This window comes from Apteryx rowi, unplaced genomic scaffold (assembly GCF_003343035.1).
Source record: "Apteryx rowi isolate R43461 unplaced genomic scaffold, aptRow1 scaffold_382, whole genome shotgun sequence".
Classification (NCBI taxonomy): Eukaryota; Metazoa; Chordata; class Aves; order Apterygiformes; family Apterygidae; genus Apteryx; species Apteryx rowi.
In genome coordinates, this window is record NW_020450330.1 from 405689 (window position 1) to 426241 (window position 20553).

At 36.6% G+C, this 20553-nt stretch overlaps 1 protein-coding gene across 2 annotated transcripts in view; it reads right to left on the reverse strand.

Annotated features, from left to right (window-relative positions):
• PAM (peptidylglycine alpha-amidating monooxygenase) overlaps nucleotides 1–20553 on the reverse strand; it is an 85553-nt gene that overhangs the window by 18996 nt on the left and 46004 nt on the right. For both annotated transcript variants that reach the window (XM_026074259.1, XM_026074258.1), the window contains exons 13-14: nucleotides 20398–20469; nucleotides 1478–1607 (exon numbers count right to left, since the gene is read on the reverse strand). In XM_026074259.1, coding sequence (XP_025930044.1) covers nucleotides 1478–1607; nucleotides 20398–20469 — 202 coding nt within the window. The remainder of the gene's footprint in view (nucleotides 1–1477; nucleotides 1608–20397; nucleotides 20470–20553) is intronic.

A 20553-nucleotide genomic window follows, 5' to 3' on the forward strand; every position in this document is an offset into this window, starting at 1 on the left:
GTTTCAGCTGTGCGCCTCACATGGGGTCAGCCTGCATTACATATGGCAAAAATAATTTACTAATAAATGCACTCCAACTGTTTAGAAGGTTTGGAGGGCGGAAGGGGGTTGTTTTTTGTTTGTTTTTAAACTCCACAGGTTCTCCACACACTGCTTGGTCTCAAATCCCAGTTTTGTGCTCTGGGCTTGTAGGTATATCTCTATCGCCAGACTCCCAAAATACACATTTTAGAAGTGAGAAATGAACACAACTGCCAGTCTATTTTGAAACATTTTTGATTCAGTTCTTTCTTCAATGACACAAAGAACAGCACTTATGTTCATGCGTAGGAGGATGAGAGGAACCAAATCAACATCAGCTTTTACCTGAAGTCTGAGTAATACAAATTGCAATATGCGTCATCCTTTCAAAATTGTACAGTCTATATTTATATACACTTGAGCTGGAGAGATTGCTGATATAATGCACAAGAGACATAAACGACTGCCTTATCTCCTGCATTATGTTATTTATCAGCCCCCCCAAACCCGACCAAACAAAAACAAAAAAACCAAACATAAAACAGTACTCAGCATCATTTTTCATTATAAATTTGAGAAAACTGCCCTATTTTCCAGAAGTTATTTTATGAATTAAATGAATTAAGATAAAAAAATAAGATAAGTAGATAAGTAAGAAGATTAAAAAGAAAGCACATTTAAGAAGGGGACCATATAATATTCTATTATAAGCTAAGACTATTCCCTCTCAGTGTTCTGTTACAATTTCATGGCATTTTTTTTCCAAAACGTCCATCTAAAAGTAAGACATACTGTTTTAAAGTTCACAGATATGAGGGCACTATATAAATCAYACTTGTTTGGAATCTTCTGTTCTTAAAATAATATACCTTTGGGTATATTATTTTATAAACACTAGAGAAATCGCCATTATAATGTCTAGACTTTTTCTGAGATACTGAATGTTGACTCATCAACTGAGTAGATCAAAACCTTTTTCGAGCAAGTGCTCTGTAACTCCCCAATTTTGTTCAGCAGACATAAACACAAGAAAAAGGAAACTCTACTGGAGCTAGCTTTGCATATCACAAGCTTGGGTCCTTAAAGTAGTATACTATACTAAACCATCATCCTCCTAGGCTAATTAGTCCTGCTGAAAGATATGGAGAAGCAGGGATAATTAATGTAGGTGAAGATCACGTTGACGTGTTTTTACAGTTTTGGGCCCTAAGGTACTATGTTTTCTCTGGAGACGCATTCTTACTGTCTAAAGCAGTAGCAACCCCACAGTCTTGAAACTGCCAGTCACCCCTTCCATTATAAGTCTCCCGAAGGCACTTTCAGCCACAGTGCAGATAAATCTCAACTTAAATGGAGAAGGAAATGCAATCTGTATATTCTTTTCTTCAAGAAGATACACAAACAGCATACACCAATCTGATCTTCTAACATGCCACTCCACAAAATATCTACTCACTTTTCATCCCAAACGTGATCACCTCTGTGGAAGATAACAAGGTTATTTTCAGGGTCCAGGGCCAACCCAGAAACTTGGCCTAGCTTGAGGTCGAACCCAGGCCAGTCCACAACCTCTTCTATGTGGAAATCTATCAAAGAAAGAAAGAAAGAAAAAAAGAAAAAGAAAAAAAAAAGGATATATTCATGTACTTTATTTACATAAAAACATAAAATTGGTTAACTGGCTTTTGGTGCAAAGATTGTTGGGACCGTATGGACATTTTCTTACATGCAGTATTCATATCAATGCATTGCAATTTAATTCCAAGCATTATTTTATCATAATAAAGCATATCTCATGCACAAGCACTGGCATCCCGATATGTACAGGGTGACAAACTTCAAAACCACTTTTGACTCTGTTCTTTTCTCCATCTTATCAGCATACAGGTGCACAGATTCTAGATGCCTTAGGAGCTGTGTGAATACTTTCTATATTGAAAGATTGCAGAAACATACAATTACCATTCAAAATCAGCAGGCAAATTTAGATATTTCTATTATTAATCTATCAGTGTTTTATGAAAAAAAAAAATTATAACAAACTAGGAATCACTGAAGCCCCTAAATATTAGAAGGGGTTGATTCAGGACTTCCCCCCCCCCTTTTTTTTTTTAAAGCTTTTAACACAAAGAAGAAAAAAACACAGGAAAGCAAAAAAAATTTTAAAAATAGTGATGAGAAACAAGTAAGATAGTAATTCTGTGAATTTTGGCTATGACATTTCTTACAGCAAACACATCCATTAGCTCTAGCAAGTGTTCATATCCTAAGCCAAATAATATTATATATATAAATAGGAAATAGATGTCTAAAGAAGAGATCAAGAAGGGTAGAATATCTGCCATTGTTTATGTCTCAGCACACTATTTTTAAGAACAAATATTAAGTAGTTTTTGAATACACATCTGATTTTTTACACTACATATCAAAAGCACAGTATTTAGCAAGCGAACCACAATTAAAAGGTGGATACTTCTTGTATGTAGAGTCCTTAAATCTTAATGCTCCTTGACGAGAGGAGAAAAGAAAATGAGAGGAAAAAAACCCCTGCAAACCTTTCTGCTTCTTCCACAGGGGCTCAGTATGTCTTTTACCTCTTTATTTGAATAGGAAAAACAGGCATTTTTTCCCTTGATCTCCCCCCAGAAGGAAAAAAATAAGGTCCAGTGCTTAATAGTGATGGTAAGTGAAAGGAGAAATTTGTAATTCTGGAGAGACAACTCAAAAATCTGCTTCTCCCAAGGCTACAGTATAAAGTATTGTAGAAAGCTAAAGTGCTGATGGCTATTACTATTATTATTATGAACCTTCCCTGTAGTCTTTCAAATGTTTACTAGTAATTTTGAGGGAGAAAGGAAGAACGGAGCTGGGAAGTGAGGAAGGAAGGCCTGGTGAAGGCACAGGACAAAAGGCGGCTTCCTTTCTCTCCAAGTGGTTTATCTAGTGTTCACGCAAAATGGTTAAAGGTTCATACAGAGAAGGCTAGAACTTGAAAAAGTTGCAAAGTTTTGGCCACTTCACCCAAACAGACTGCTTAACATGCTGCTTGGAGGAGGTGGGAGTGGCTTGCTCTGGCATTTTTAAAAGATCACTCAAAGCTGCAGATGACACCGTGCAATCCGACCGCTGCGATAACCATTCCCCCAGTTCCATTTTACTTGGGAGAGATGCAAGCTGAGGACTGCAGCAAGGATGGGATCGGGGGAAAGCAACTGCTCACAATCTGCATGGGGAAAGACAATAGCAGTGCTGAAAACCTACCATGGACTAGAAGATATATTTCACTCGTGTAGTTTCAGATACCATAGCTAGAGCAGGTGCTAGAGAAACTTCTTAGCTAACAATTAGCCTAAAATCAGCATCTGTAGTGAATCCAAGGCAATTCTCAGAAACACCCAGAAGAAACTCTGTGTAGTGATTTTAACAAAACAAAAGTTCCAAGCTAGAAGAATCATTATGAAAAAAAATCATACATCTTCCTAAGAGCTACAGTACTTCTGTACAGTTCAACTGGTAATGGCAGGTGCAATACCAGGTGCATTCACAGACAGTATGACTTTTGAAAGGAAAAAAAGGATGAAGTTTAGTGTCTGCTTGGTAGTTGCTCATCCAAAATCAGTCTAAGCTACCCTGCATAAAACTTCTGTACATTTATGTTACACTGCTCCTCAGCCTTTGAACCTTTACCAATAAAAGAAAAAAAAATTAAAAGGCTAAACATAGAAAGCCAAAATTTTGGCCTTTGTAAAATTCAGTTTCCCAGAAGATATACATAACAAAATGCAAAATTCTTATACTTACATTTAAGGGAGGCAAATATTTCTGATAGATTTATGATGTCTGAATTTAATAACTAAGGTTTTTTTAAATAGCAAATTCCCCTAAGTTGCACCTGTATGGAAGGACTTTCAGTATGAGAATTGCAAAGGGAAAAGAAAAGATAACAATAATGAACCAATCTTGAAAAAATGAGAAAATACAAAGGTCATAATAGGGTTGGGATTTTTGTGACAGTATTGTATTTAATCTAAGATTGATAATTAATTCCCTATAAAGCTGAGTAGACCATGAAACAGTTACACATGGAACTAAATAGAAATATTTTTCCCATTAAAATGATTTGCAATTACCGTTTTTTTCTTTAAATCACTGGTTTTGTTGTTAATGAGATTTCTAAACCAAGAACCAGGTTTTCTGTCTTGCAGTTTAAACTAATTCCTTTGATTCAATAAAACGACACAGATTTAGAACATGCAAATCAGCCTCTAATCTCTCTACAAGCAAAAGAATAAAACCTCTATTTACTGGTAAAATTACAACTTACTGTCCATAAATCCCTGGAAGCTCTTGTTAGCTCTTGACTTTACAAACTTTATCCATGTAGTATTTTTTCGCTCCCGTCAGAATAGTCATTTAAATCTTGACAAATGTAAGTAAGCACTGCACAAAGGAGTTTTAAAAATTGGAAAAATCACACTGCTTGCTGTAATTAAAAGGTATAATTCCATCAATTGCACCAATGTTGAACAACCTAACAACTGGTGAGCGGCCAGTCACTGAGCCATAATATAATAATGCTGCAGTGAGAGCAGGAGTATAAGGTTATAAACATAACATTATAAACCTTATTTAATATATTGGTCGCTTGTTATTTCAGGCTAGTTACATGAGAAAAACTGGGATATTTACAAAACTAAACTACTTCAATTCTGGTAATTTTTAAACAGTTAAATGAAATGAATGCTATACCTTAACAGAAGCTAGGATCTGGTCTTCAAAGATACTTAGAAATCTTTTAAGTTCTTGACAACAGGAACTTGTATCTAGCCTATGAATTTAATATAGCAAAGATCGCACATACAGTCTTCATGAGAGGGTGTGATTTTTTTTAAAACAAGTTAAAACAACTTTAAATTCCAATCCCTCCACTGAAGGAGAAGGATCTGTTAGAGAAGCAAAGTTCTGTTCTTCTAATATGTAAATACCTCCCAAAACAGAAACTAAACATGTGCTTAAGGATTTTTTTTATTGCTGTAGTAATCCTTTTGCCAAAAGATGGTGCCGACTGCTTCTGCAGTTTTGAATTTCTGTAATGTTAGCAACATTACAAAAATTAAGAAACAAAAATAAAGTTTTCACTGCTAAATATTTCAGATCATTTCAGTTTTGTTTTTTGCTGCAATTCAAATAATCTTTCAAATGATGCACTTTTATCAGCCTTCCCCTCCCAGTCATTTTCCAAAAAAAGAAAATATCACTACTAGAGTAACACAGTAAACTGCTCTTTTCTACAGGCAGGATTTGGGCCACACTGTGTGCCAGCTAAGCCATTTATTCAGTTCACTGGCACTCATTCCTCTCCATGAGTAAGAACAGAAAGGCAGCTTCTAACTTTTTTCCCCTCTCTCTGCATCACATTTTTCAGGCTGAACTTAAGAAACTGGTGTTGCAGAAATACCATCCACATTACTCTTCCAAGCCTTTGAGTAAGTCGCTCATGGAGTTATTTATGATTTACACTTACGTCAGGCACACGACAGCTTCCCACTTGTTTTTTGCCTCTATGCCAATCACTTGGCAGGCTCTCATTTAAACCAGCTAGCATAACGTAACATTGGAAAGGCCTCATCTTGGGTCTTTTATTAAATACAAACCCAGAATTTTGCTATATTTGAACACTATAACAGAATCTCGTGTAAGCAGGAACACTACAGGTTAATATTTGGAACTGAAATAAAAATCAAATGGATGATGAATGATGTATACTTTTGTACAGCACTTGGAAACATCAACATAAAAGCAAGCGTGTGCTGCTACAGCTCACACATACTGATGACTGCCATGCATGCAGAACAGTTTCTTTTATGAGATACTCGTCACATGCTGTATTATCTGGCTTTCCACATTAGCAAGGAAGACTAAGTACAATCAATATCACAAAGAGCAAAAAGCGAGTAAAACAAATATACTACTTTCATGGTTTTTGCTGTCATAGAAACCTGAAGGGAACGAATTATAATCCTGGTATAATAAAACAGCCAGTCCTGGAATATTAGGCTAGCCAATATGAACAAAATATTATTTCTGAAGAATAGTTCAGTATTAACTACCACTCCTCCTAAATGAGAGAAAAACAGCCTATAGGTTTAAAGAATATAAATTTTATAAAATCTGTTATCTGACAAACCAAGTCATCAGAAAACAACTTATAAAATATAAAGGTTATCCCAGTGAGCCATTTCACAGTAGTTAGTTATATTAAGAAAACGCCTCCCTTTCTGTGACAACTATATCCTTCTTTGTTCACCTGGTTTGAGAATAATTGGTATCAAATTGTTAAGCAGAAGTCTTGAGAGTGGAAAAATACTCCACATTCCAAGAAGTACTGGGATTTTCCCATCTGTATACATTCTTTCTTCATAAAGGGGGATAAAATACTCCCACTAAAATACCTCCAAAATAGAGGGAGATCATTTTCTTAATTAGGAAGACTCAGGTAAAACACTTTCAAATATCAATTGATATTCCCTTCAGATTTTGCTAATGTGGATCACAGCTCTTACATTGAATTTCATTATTTCAAATTAACTCCTAACCCACCTCCTGTATGCTCTTTTTCCCAGCTTCCCTCACCATGTTTGGGTTGTTGTAAAGAGAAATGTCTGCTCTCTGGTGGCCTCAAGGTAGATTCTAGTCTGTGAAACTTGTGAATTCTGTCTCTGACAAGAATAGCATTGTCCCTCTCATCATGATTTGTGACCTCTCTGGCAAGATCCTTCTTTTGGACTACATTAGCAATCTCAGCTACAAGATCTGATTCTGCCTTTTCTGTAGGGTTATACTTATGCACATGAACAACATCTTCCCTTTCTCCTAGCAGCTTGGAAAGGAGTGAATAGAAATCACCTGCACAGAAAAGAGAAAAGAGGAGAGGAGAGGAGGGGAAAAAAAMCAAAAAACAATTATAACAGATCACACATTTTTCTAAAATTTCAGCAAAGTACAGTGTAACAAAGTTATTCAAATGGTCATTGTCAGAAGCAGCATAAGAGGGGACTGCTTCAGTCTCATGAATTTGAATGAGCTGAGTCTGTGGTATGAAAAGATAGTATCAAACCTTTATCATCTTTGGTTTACATATAAATGTCCACTTTTACCTGACGACCCAGCACAGATATGCTCCGGGGGGGAGGGGAGGGGAATGACACCCAAACCCCCAACTTATGAATACTTTTTGAAAACGGTATTTATAATGAGATTAATCTGGATTATCAGACTACTGCAGACTTTTTTTATACAACAAAAAGATAAAAACTCTACAGTTTCATCAGTTTATTCACTTATAAAAACAGTAAGAGACAGCCATACATTTGAAAAACATATTTCTCTGAAATCTGTCATCACACAAGAAGCTTGGACTATAAGAAAAATCCTCACACTTGCAAATAGACTCTATACAACATGCTGCAGAAAGAAGATTGTTAAACACAACAGTGGTCTATTACATTTTCAGTTCATGAAACCATCACAGAACCACCACCTTCCCCCAGAAAAAAAAAAAGAGTAACAGCCCTCAGTCACAGCATCAGGTGGGAATGCAGGGAACAATATTTTCTCAAGTTGCTTGTGAGCAAAGCAGTTATCACTATAGTTTTCTTATAAATTAGCAAGTATTTCAGCAAGAACAACAGTCCCCCAAAGCCCCCCAAAATTAAGTATGCAAAATCCACAAGCCCTACTTTCTTGGCAAAAAACTCAGACTGTCTGAACTGGTTTTAATCAAATCAGTTTCCCTTTAATCCTGGAAAAAAGGATTTAAGTGATAACATGTATAACCCTCACCTTGGATTTTCTACTAACCAGTAGGTATCCAACTTGTTCAAATTTATTAACCAAGTGTCTCGGCTGCCTTAAACTACTACCAGTTCTGTAAGAACCAGCTACAGTTACACTATCTGAATGGAAAGACACATCCAATATGCACTTGTAGCTATTTTAAATAATTATACTTCTATTTCATTTTAAGTAAAAATTACTCATAGTTAAGAATTTGTATTATTTCATTATAGGGTGTATAAAAGTTTCAACAGAAAAGTAAAACTATAAGCTTTCACCAAAAAAACAAAACAAAACAAAACAAACCATCACTAGCAGCTTGGGACAGAGGAAATTAAGTCTTCTGAAAATGACCTAAAGAGGTTCTGTCATGTTTATAAACAGTCCTAGTTCAATGATTTTGACTAGGCTTCCACTCCTTGCCCTTGAAAATGAAATATCCCAGGTGAAAACTTCTGTCAGAAAATAATTACAGAAGTAATAGAGTCAATTTCAATGAAATGAACACAGCAAATCAGACCAGAGAAAAATCTGTTAAGCTAGCATGCTTCATAATCATCGTACTGTCATTCAACTAGTCCAACCGCTGATTCAGAACAAACCCAGACATTTGAAAAGTAGGATACAACAGAAGCGGTGGATGCAAACCATATTTATTCTGAGAAAGTTTTATAATTACTTTAATCAGGTTCAGTAGTGTCTACTTAAAGCAGCCAGGAACTGGCGCTGATGTAGGAACATATTTGGAATTTCCTTTACCTACAGTACCACATTCAGAATTAAAGTACTCTTCATTGCCCTTAACTGTATTTTTGCTTCATTTTAAAAATTAAGCAAAGTTCATAAGCACAAGTGCTTTGGTTTTATCCATGCGTGGAGTCCTACAGATAAGCAAAGCCTACTGACCTCTCTGCATGCCACCATTTGCAAAGGAGAGGTCTGAATGGTAAAAGCAGTGTTCTGCCTAATGTAGGCAGAGAAAAATCTCCCTAAACCAGCAAGCCTGGTGATATTTTAAACGCTGTACCTTTTTAAAGCAACTTTAATACTCTTTGCCCAGTTCACTCTTAGTTCTGTATCAACAGCCAATTCAAACGACCAATTTGTTTGTCATCCTTGGTCACAATAAGAACAACTTGCTATATTTTGTACGCACATGCTCATTTTGTTTGAACAAAAAAGTTTACCAGCTTGCTGCTTGAACCAACGACATTGCATCTACTCTTTTCTGTGCAGTGGCTGCCACAGAATGATTAGCTTACCATTATTACTTGTTGTTGATGCAAAACAAACAAAAAAAACAAAAAAACCCAAACACCCTCCGCCCCCTACCACCACACAACCCATCCCACACACCATGAAACAATTGCAAGGATAAAGTACTTTCAGAGAAAATTCCAGTGGTCTTTAAAGGGAGATATATTAACTGGAGATTGCTCCTACTTGTCTCCAGGAAGGCTGATCAGACTTACTCTTCTCCCAACAGTGAGCCTACCATTGTAAAGAGATAAGAACTTTATAAACATTGGAGGGCTGAGTGAGGTGGTTTGAGTAGGTTTGAGGTGGCTACAGATGAGTCTCTGACAGAAAAAGATAAGAACCTGCTGCAAGCAAGCTGTCTCCCAAAGCACAGATGGAAGTAATGCGGCTGAATTAAACTTAAAGCTTGCAAGGGAAGATTAAGGTTGAGCTAAAGGAAAATATGTGCAAAGACCTTTCATATTTTATCCCTTTGCTCAGAATATGATGTACCTTTAAGCAATGAATAAATAAGTAAGACTTTGTTTTTCTGAATCACTTCAATTATAGGCTATGACAGGACCCAAAGGAAAAAGATTTTCCAAATTGGGCTTGCCCTATCAATGCTTTTAGTAAGCAAGGGTGCTGTAACCTGGACACTTAGGAATGTTTAGGAGCTGTATGAATGCATGAAAACAGGTGCACCTGAGAGACTGAAAGTGGTGTGAAGTGCAGCTACTCTGCAACTGTGATCTAAGTAAAGGTGGTTCTTTGAGAAAATGAATTTGGCATCCCTACATCTTAAGTTCATAAGGTTCACAAGGTCCATAAGACCTACATATCTGCCCAAATGCTTGTACAAACAGGAGGCTGAAGTCCTCTGCCAGTTTCTTGGCATCTTGACACTACTCACAGTAGTTGCAAAGTAGAAAGGATGGGTGTGGATCCAAACAGGGGAAATAATGTCTCGAAAACTTCTGATAACTGAATGTAACCAACTGCTCCCTACACTCTGCACATCTGAATGGAGGCTCATATTATTTGGGAATAACTTCTTTAAACTTCCTTTGTGATCCTCAGCTGCACTTGTGAGCAGCATCTTTGTAAGTAGTAGTTCAAAATTCACCATCGATAACTGGAAAACAGCAGACTCATGTTGTCTCTGATTAACAGTTACTATCTGCAGAGCAATATCCAGCAAACATCAAAACATGATGCTGTGTTGCTATCATACAGATGTCTTGTACTAGCAGAACAGCTGTTGCTTACTCTCTGGTGGAGTGAAGATACTCAATGGGAAAGGAACACCAGCAAGATATAAGGTGTTATTCATTTGGTATTGTCCGAGCTGAGATAGCTTGACCTTTAGAATACCTGGGTATGACTAGAAAAAGACATGGGGGAATGAACTGCTTACACCTGTTGAAATAATTAAAGTTCTAGCATGCATAATTTATTTTCTTCTGGTACTGAGTGCAGTCTCAGGAATAAAATAGGGAAGCTGACTGACTCGGTTAGTTTTAGAGAGGCTATATACATGAACTCCTTATATTGTGTGTAAGCTCCCAGGACTTTCCTCTGTGTAATACAGCATAAGGTGATCAGCTACAAGTAGCTAGAGTTTATTCTCTGTTCTGGACGAAGCAATAGCTGCCAAGACCACCATCTCCAAAATGGGACAACACAAAAACATATTCCAGTAAGTTTAAACTTATGTTCTATTGCGGTATGTTCTATATACTAGGAAAATTATTTTACAGAACAGCACTTTGAAAAACAGCTATACAACGAAATAAAATCATAACATCACTGACTTCATCACAAACTGTGAGCTGAACCTCAACCTGATAAAAGTTAGTTACCTGATTCATTTAATGCCAATACAACAGTTTTGTAACTTGACCACCAAGGTCTGGCTAGGAGCCAGATGGTATTGAACTATCCAGATCTGGAAATAGTCCACATTCTTCAGCTCTCTACTGTGTTTTTCCCTGTTTGGAGGCAACAGCCCCTGTCCATGGTTCTCAGGCAGCCAATAGTTACGCCACTGGATGTGTCGATTCCTGATCTGGGTGAAGCATCTGGCCATGGTGCTGCAAGACCAACCCGAGAGGGGGGAAGTTCAATCAAAGCCAGCCTGGCAGAGGTTGACAGRTTGAGGCCATGAAAATGGTATAGGTTTGTCCATTCTCATCTAGGAAAGCATTCTGGAAAATAAACAACTCCCGAACCCCCCATAAAATAGGAACGTCTTCCACTGCCAGTTCCCTATGAAAAAAAAAAAATCTGACCCTTGGTATCATCATTAACAACATGACAAACATATCTTACAGRAATTTCTAGTAGTAAGAGTATTGTTCTGTGACAGATCGGTGCAAAGACTCTGTGTTTGGTCATGCACTGCTTCCTCAGCAAATCTGCTAGTATCATGCTAGAGTAAAAGGTCATCAGGATTTCCCCTTCTGATGGCCCCAACTACTTAATTCTGTTTCTGGAATAGGAACACAAAACAGGTAGTCCACACATCATATATACATCCCTCTCTTATATGCATCCACAGGTATGAATGCATAGCTGTCAACATACAGATGTGAAAACTAATTTTACTGCATTTTAGAAAAAAAGACAGGAACACCCCTGTCAGTCTGATAACCCTCATCTCCAGAATATGCATTTGTCTCACAGAGCCTATACAATGCCTGAGACAGTCTAGATAGGCTCCCAGGTCTGTCCTTGACTGTTCTAGGTTTTTGTCAGGAATCAAACCGAATAGGCTTTCAAATGCCAAGCCACTAGTGCAACCTTCTGACCAGAGACCTTCTGGCAAAATGACATCTTGCAGGGAAATAACCAGAACTGAAGGGGTCCTTAGCAAAAATCTGGCAGTCCTCCACGTTGACAAGGGCCCCAGTACTACAAAGTATATTTGTGTGTTGCTGCAGCTCAGTTGGTGTTAACTGGAGTATGAATGTTTGTGTTGAAAATCACCTCTTTTGAGCGTGTCCTATCTGACACGGAGCCAGTGTGTTGGTCCTTCCAAACTTAAACTATTTTCTCAATTCTGTTACGACAGAAGTAAGGGACAATTTTTCATAGTTAGCTTCAAGCTTCCTAATTATCTGGGAATAAAAATGGGAATGCATTTGGAGACACTATGTTTTTTTCCTTATTGGGATGTGCCTCTGTGTTGGCCAAGAAAGAATAGCAAATGCTTTGCCTTTTCAGATGGGCTGAAATCAGGTCCAAATGGTGCAATAACTACGATTTGGGCTCACCTAAAATCTTAAGTAATGCCTACAAAATATGTTAAGAATCATGCAGGTGAATGTGTCCTTCAGTGGAAGGACATCTTCCTGAAGAAGAAATGGAAATCTGGCTGCAAATATTATCTAAACACCTTGCCCAAATATTTATCAAATCCAGAAATTTCACTTACTGTGTTGTTAAAGAATGACTTCTCGGACTCTTAGAGCTAATAAGCTGATCCTAACAGGCTCTGTTAGGATAACACYGCTGATAGGGAAGAGGGGGAGAAAAACATGGCAAGGCATAACAGAGGTGAATAAAATCTACTATCTATTTATTGGAAGTAACATTGGACCAAGTTTGACATAATGGGCCAAAATAACTTTGAAAATGGCGTCTAGTCTGCTATCATTTTTCATGCAAGTCCTAACTATACTGATTTAATCTGTTGCTTTTTTTTTTTTTTTAAACCTACTAGGTTAAAGGATCTCATAACTAGCAAAGAGAGAGTTAAAAGTAGGAGAGAGTATGAAAGAAAATTTCACTTGAAGAGTGAATCTTCCCTTAAGACTACTTTTTGGTATAGATTTGAGTTCTTCACAAATCAAAACTTGAGACTCAAATCCCAAGCTGGCTGCAGTTCAGTCTGCAGTCAAAACCCAGTGCTTTCTCAACTTCAGAAGTGCATCAGCACAGCAAGTTAAGCTTCTGATGGCTCTTCACAGGATTAGATTTTTTTTTTTTTAATGTATCTTTGTTATTTGGTCAGTAGAGGTGGTTTTGCTGTGTATGTTCCCTGCTTTCTCCATACACTTACCCTTAGCTAAGGTCTCCTGTCCTATTTTAGAAGTTGTCTTAGTGCTTACTCAAGCACTGAAAAACTTTAAGTCTCTCTAATATTTCAAATTAAGAGTTAGCAGGCAGCAAGAGATTACATCTCTCCGTGGCTATGCACAACAGTAACTGTTAACACATTATTGACTGTTAAGAAATACAGACAACAAGTCTGCTAATTTCCCACCTGCCCTATCCTTTCCTTTCCTCTCCTTCCTCACCAATAACAACAAGCACCAATCATTTTGTTACAATGCAAAGTATTTATCAGCAGCTTCTAAATGATCAGCAGTAAACACGTTGGTTTTACTATATGTGACTTTGCTGTCCTCATTCAGCTAAATTATACACTTCTGTAGTTCATGCACACAGTATGCCAATATGACCTTCAATTTTTATTTCATGCAGTACAAAAACACCTGCAAATACATTTCTTCACACAAAGCAACACATCTGAGACTATGTTTATTAAAGAGGCATTCTGCTGTCTTCAATATGTTTCTTTTAAAGATCTAGCATGATCATGCTTTAGTTTAAAAATGACATTTAAATTATAAAAAACAGAAAACATTTTGTCCAGAATAAAATAAAATATAATATATCCTTGTTGATGTTTCATATTTGTGCTATGATTTCACTGGAACATCCATCAAAACCACAATCATTTCTCAGAACCCTTCCTGTATTAATTCAACGTCAACTTCCATTTCTCCAGACAAATTAATGATATCGCAACCAGTTTTTGCAGCTGTTCATTGTTAACTAGCCTTTTAACATCACAGAAAATAACCAGGGAAAGTCCATCTGCAACGTAAGAATCAGAGAACATAAGCCAGATGAAAAACAGTGAAGACTGAAACATTCAAACTGTAGTGTCTTCTTTTCCTGCTGATTACATTCTTCTACTGCTTAGGCATGCTTTCTGCAGTTTCAGTCTTCCTAATTCTACTTCTCTAATTGTAAATGTTGCTTTTAACACCTCCCAGTAGCATGTTTTTCCAAGGTTTAATTCAGCCACATTTCTCTTACTTTTGTACTCTGTTTAAGGGACCTCATCAAATCTCTAGCACCAAAAAAAGCATCCCAAGGCAGAAAACTTCTAAAAAATTTTCTCAAGTGTTTGCCATTAATCTAAAACTGCCTCTAACACTAGGTAGACAACACTCAATCTAGGTATCCCACATCAGTGCTGGAATGCAAATTTGTCTTCCTTTTCCAGCCTCATTCTTTCTCCATCAACAGAAGAAATTTTAACCATCTAGCATGCTGAACTCCTCTCTTTTCCTACCACCACACACACTAAGTAGCAAAGCTAAGCCTTTAAGATGAGTTATACCAAATTTATTTCAGAAAGCACTGTAACTCATGGCTATATGTGCTGGCACAAACATACATCAACTCTAATGGTTTGACACTGCTGCCTTGGTCTTGCTATTTAATACTACCACAGGAATACACTATATCACTGTATTACATGAAGGGGAAAAAAAAAAAAAAAACCCCAAAACCCAGGGACTCTCTTTCACCTTCTTCTTCAAGATACAAGTTTTACAGAAACAAAACAGAAACGAAAGAAATTGGAGGCGAGCTATTCCTCCTCCTTTCACCTTAATCAATGGGAAGTTCTATCCCAGATGCAACAGGCTTTGTTCAGTACATTTTTGTTGTAACATGCTTTACAGAAAAATACACAAATAAACAGCAAAATACACAACACTGGACAGACATTTCAACTTTCTCTACTCAGATTCAGCTACGGCCTAGCAAAATATTTCCAGCAGTGCTACAAAAATGTTGTGGAAGAGCGTACGTGCGTATGGGTGCATGTACACATACCAACTGAAATAATTAAAGATCAGTCAAGCATCCAACAGTTAATAAATATCAGAATTAGGTGCAAACATAATTCAGCACCCTTTTATGCATTATGGTATAAATTTCTTACACGATACATACTATTTTCCAAAGAATCCCCCCATATGATCAATAAGCAGCCACTATATTTTTATTTAACCTGATTCAAAGAATACCCTCAAGCACTCCTGAACAAGTGTTCAAATGAACAGAATGACTTCTCTTTTCCATTTCTATTCTATCATCTTTGTTTATGAAACACTTACTTATGCTAAATTACCTCATTATCGCAGCCTGTCCTGTGAAAGCAAGGACCATTACTACTGCTATTCTGCTAGAGATTACAGCCAGAACTGTCATTTAGCATGCATTAATTTTGGGTACCCACCTCGAAATATCTCAAAGTGTAATTTTACAGGGTACTTAACATTATATTACACTCCATATGCTCAAATGATAACTACAGTCAGTTTCAGTAGGAAGTGTGTATATGGAGCACTACAAGAAGATTTAGCACCAGTGGTTTTGTCCACCCTGAAAGATTAGGAGCACAGATTGGAAAAATAAAAAATAATAAAAAAAAAAATCAGACTTCTCCCAGCTACCCAGTTACCTAGAATCATTGAGTAACTCTATGATGGCGACTGGAGGAACATACACTTTTATTAGATGGCATTAAACCACCTTGCACCATGCAGCTGTATTCTTTTAAGTTATTCTTTGCTTTACTCATTGCACACTTTCTAATCTCTGAAATGATGAAGTAGACAACCTGTGGAGTCTTTCTCTATACAACCTCTCTCACCACCTGGACACCAATCCTATGATCACATAATTCAAGACCACTTTTATACAAACTAAATTTCTGATTGCTGGTCTCAAACTATAATATTAATTTTAAATGTAGGCAGCTTAACGAGATTTCAGTTAAAAACCACAGCTGCAGAAAGCGGATGTCGCATGAGCCAAACTGGGTTATTCAGAAAGACAGATCTTAAGTACACCTGTACTGAACTCCACCATTTGATTTCCTGGAATAATTTGTGCTCATGCTAGCCAGGCAATAGTGGGAACTGCGATAAAGTATATTGCCAGGACAACTGACCAATACTGACAGCGAAAGAATGGCAATCCTCACTTCTGCCTCAGATTCCATCACAAGAGGCAAAAATAAACAAGTTGCTTTTTTGGCAGTAACTTTTAAGTATCTTAAGCTGGACGCAAGTAAGAACATACTTTTGTTACTGTCACAGTAACACATTACTAGCAGAAGCAAGATGAAAATCCCATCTCTCTCTTTCTTCTGTATGTGTAAATAACTAACAAATACATGTGTATGCACATGCCTTTCTGAAACAAAAGTCTAATCTAATTTTTGGTTAGCATTTTTGGTTTCTGTGCTGCAAGCAAATTTTCAGTTCAAGTCAGCTTTAACATTTAAAAAATAAAAATGTTTAAACCTAATTATACTTGCTTTACTAGAAAAAAATACTTGCCCTTTCTTTCTGCTTCAAAAGAAAGTTTTTGATTACATCTAATGCACAAAAATGAGATACAGGAAATAACAGGCACTTGATTAATCATCCTCTATATCTTCTGCATTTGTCATTAAGACACAACTCCTTTCACTGTGTCTATACAGCTCTCAGGTACAGCAGCAGACTATCTTGATAGTAAAGGGTGCCCTACTACTTGTCTATCAAAATAAACCTAAACTCTTTGAAACATGTCAGTCCAAAATACATATTAAAAAAATCAAACCATTACAATAAATGTTGGTCAATTTTGTACTTATTTTTCAATTATAGTAGCTAGCATATATTATTCAAATATGTAAATGAATGAAAAAGTATTTTAGTGCACACAATTACATCTTTTAAATAAATATTCTTCCACAGAAATTGTGTCTTTGCAATGTAACTGCTGTTGCCCTTTTTGTTCAGTACAACATACCACCTATAATTCTTTAGTTAGCATAATGCTACTGCTGAGTTACTCTGCTTCACATAAGGTGTTTGAACACCTTTAACTACCAGAGGTCATGCACTGTTTTCCTTCTACAAATTGTACTTTTGTCATATCCACTGTATCTTGGGAGCGCAGTAGCTCGCGTTAACCTTTGAGAAGAAAGATTGATTATACTATGCCACACAGACTGCAGCAGGGAGAGTTTTGAACAAACAGAATGAAACACATTGAGGCTTTTTTTCCACAAGGAAAGGAGAGATAGCTAGTGGACATTATGGTGAATGCTCTGAAGAGATAACAGTTTTTCAGTGCTCTATCTATTGAATCCAATTTATTCAAGCTTCTATTGATGAACAGAAAATAAATATAAATAATATCCATTTTGCTGAACAGAAGGCACTTTGTGCTTCTGCAGGAACAGGGAACACTTAAATATGCACAAATGCCTCAGTCGATTGCATCTGCTATAATAATTAGCTTTCTATCAACAGTTTCTCCTCACTTGACATTGTCATTAATGCTTCAAAAACCATATAACAAGGTTGGCTTCATTAAGGTAAGTAAGTTTTGTTTAATTTTAACATTAAAGGAATTCAGCTTTGTTGTCTTTGCTCATGCTGAATGATGGCTCACTTTGTGATGACTGCCATTTATTTCAACATATTTGCATGGCTTATTAACGTGCTTTTGATTAGCAAAGGTGGCAGAATAGATCCACATGTGAATTGAGAATTTACAGTAAAAGCCATGGTAACTCCTGGAGGTGTCAATATAATGAACTGACTGTATGCAGAAGAAAGTACACAGGTAATTCTATTTTCATTTTATATATTCATTATATACATATTCATTTCATTCAATATTCAATATGTTCTTTCATTCAATTATATATTCATTCTATAGAAACATTCTTAGCAGAGAGATTTTCATACAGCAGACTTTTTTTTTTTTTTTTAAACACTTAGGGAAAACTTTTGTTTTGAGGCAAATGCCTATGCATTCAGTACCAAACTTTGTCTCATTGATCATCCCCTATTCACCAGATTTGTAAGTATTTCCAGGACATTATTTAACAGTATTTCAGCATTTCAGAGGTAATGGTGTTTATTTCAGTTATCTGAAACTAAGAAGGGAAAAATGAAGTTGTCACAATAAAATGAGTCAGCAAGAAAAAAAAGACTCTTCTTTTAAATATGTGAGGCAAAACATAGAGTTATGGACAAAACAATCATTGAAGTGCTATCTCCAGAGCTAATCAAAGGCTGAATTTACTAAGCAACAGCTCAGCAGCAGCAGAACTAATCAAAGCCCGAGTTTTTGTGGATTTGTGTCTTGAAGATAAACTTCTCATATAGTTTTTCATGCCAGACCATAAATGGAAAATACATTCTATAGCCCTTACCTCAATAGAAGTATTTATTTGCCTCTGTGTGTGCGCGTGCATGCGCATATGGGTGTGCACAAGGGTTGGGGTTTTTCGCCTGCTCCCAAGCTGGGGAACATTCATGTCATTAAGACCTCTCTCAAATTTGGCTGACACTCATTAAGGTTACTGGAAGATATGGACAAATTGGCAGTGCAATTATATAAACCACTTTGCCCCACAAAAGCATCCTAGAAGCAGGATTCCAGTTTGCAAGCAATTTTTACAGGCAGATTTTAGCACATCACTTTCAGGCTCCTGATTTTCCCAGTGCACCTTGCCAGCTGCTTATGTGCTTGTAGGGCCAAAACCCACTGTCTTAAACAGTGATATAACTTTCTCTCTTCGAAAACAAAAAAAGTCCAAAACAACAACAACAAAATGCCTGATCTGATTCTTCCTTCGCTGTATCTGCTTATATGCACATAAGTCAACTGCAGTCAGAGCTATAACGATAGAAAATCAGAGCTAAGCTACTGTAAACGATGGGAGAATTTATCTTGAACTAACAATTAAGAACACGGCACAGAATTGTCTCCTTGAACCTACTGTGTTTTCCTATCGCACATCATCAACCCAACTAACTTCAAAGGRATGACACAATGAGCCCGTTTCCATAGAAACGCATCAGCTGAGGATGTACACCAAGCAATGGCCTCGGCAAGCAAGACTGCATTGCAGATACTGGGCTCTGAAATGCCTTTCAAAGATAACCGAGAAAGATTTTTAAAATAGAAGTTTGTTTGAAATTGATTTTTAAACTCCTTCCAGTGGAGAATGAGCTAGTCACTTACATATCCAGATATACACTGACAGGTAGCTTCACCCTTATGTTACTGGTAAGTGCATTAGTATTTAGTTGAAGTTCTTGTTATCAGTGTGTTTGACTGAAGTCTTTGATGTTTGAAACAAAATTAAAGATAGTACATACTGATTTTTAGAATTACATTTATTACTAGAAATATTCATCTTGAGTAAACTAAGRTAAGTTTTAAATACAGAGTTGTAAATATTGTCTCTGGTAGTTTAAGATACCTTTAGTCAAGATGCTCTAATACTCTAGAAGCTAGATTTTGTGCAACCATAACTTAATTATTTGAGCTAAGTTTATACAGTGGCTAATCCCTTTGGGAGAAGTTATCAAAAACACCAAGCATCAGCCTAATCTTTGCTCTCACTAAATGCAAAAGGAATTTTACTATTTAAATACCATGAGAGTAAGGCTAATACTGAATATGCTTTTCAGAATCTTGCCTTTCATATATATTTTATGAATCCATTCTTCCTTGGCAGTTCAGATTCATTATTCTCTTTCAAGCCCAACAATGTTCAGTTAAAACAGTATCAAACCAGTATCAAGCAAGGTCTTCTCCTGGTGAAGAAAAATCTTGATACCAAACCAATAGGTACTTATTGGCATATAATCCACAAGAACTTTAAAATACAGTCATATTTTAATACACCTCTGAAACCTAAATAACATCCAGCATATTCCTAAAAGCATTATAACAAGAGCCATCGACTTTTTCTGAAGCCAAATGCTGTATGCATTTGTGCATGTATGCTTATGCATATACATACGCAAAGGTACTGAAAAAGGATTCAGCATTAAACACAAACATACCGCGCTCAAGCCATTGCATGTTGTATCAATACGGAAGCATGAGGACACATAATTCCCTAATACATACATAGTAATACAAACTAAGAAATAGCAGAAGAGCTAACAGCAGATCACAACTCATCGCATTAGAGAACAGTTATTGAATTCTCATCCTATAGGACTGCCACTACTTCTATGTGTCCATTCCTTCAGACACCTACACATAAATTATAATCGTCTTTAGAAAATTAAACCAAGTGCAGGAAAATTTAAGGAGATTAAAATGCACAAGTAAATTTTACCTACAAGGCTAGAGACCAGCGGTGGACTAATTTTTGGTGAATTATTTCTTAATAAATAAGTACATACATACCCTGATCCAAAACCTCCTCCTCTTCTCTTTTGGGCTGCTGCTGCAAAGAACTTTCATCAGCATTCTTGCTTCCTAAATAAAAAAATAAAAATAAATAGAATATATTGTTAACCTCTGTATGCGAAAGGAGTTGACCATCTTTCCTGTAGGGGAAAA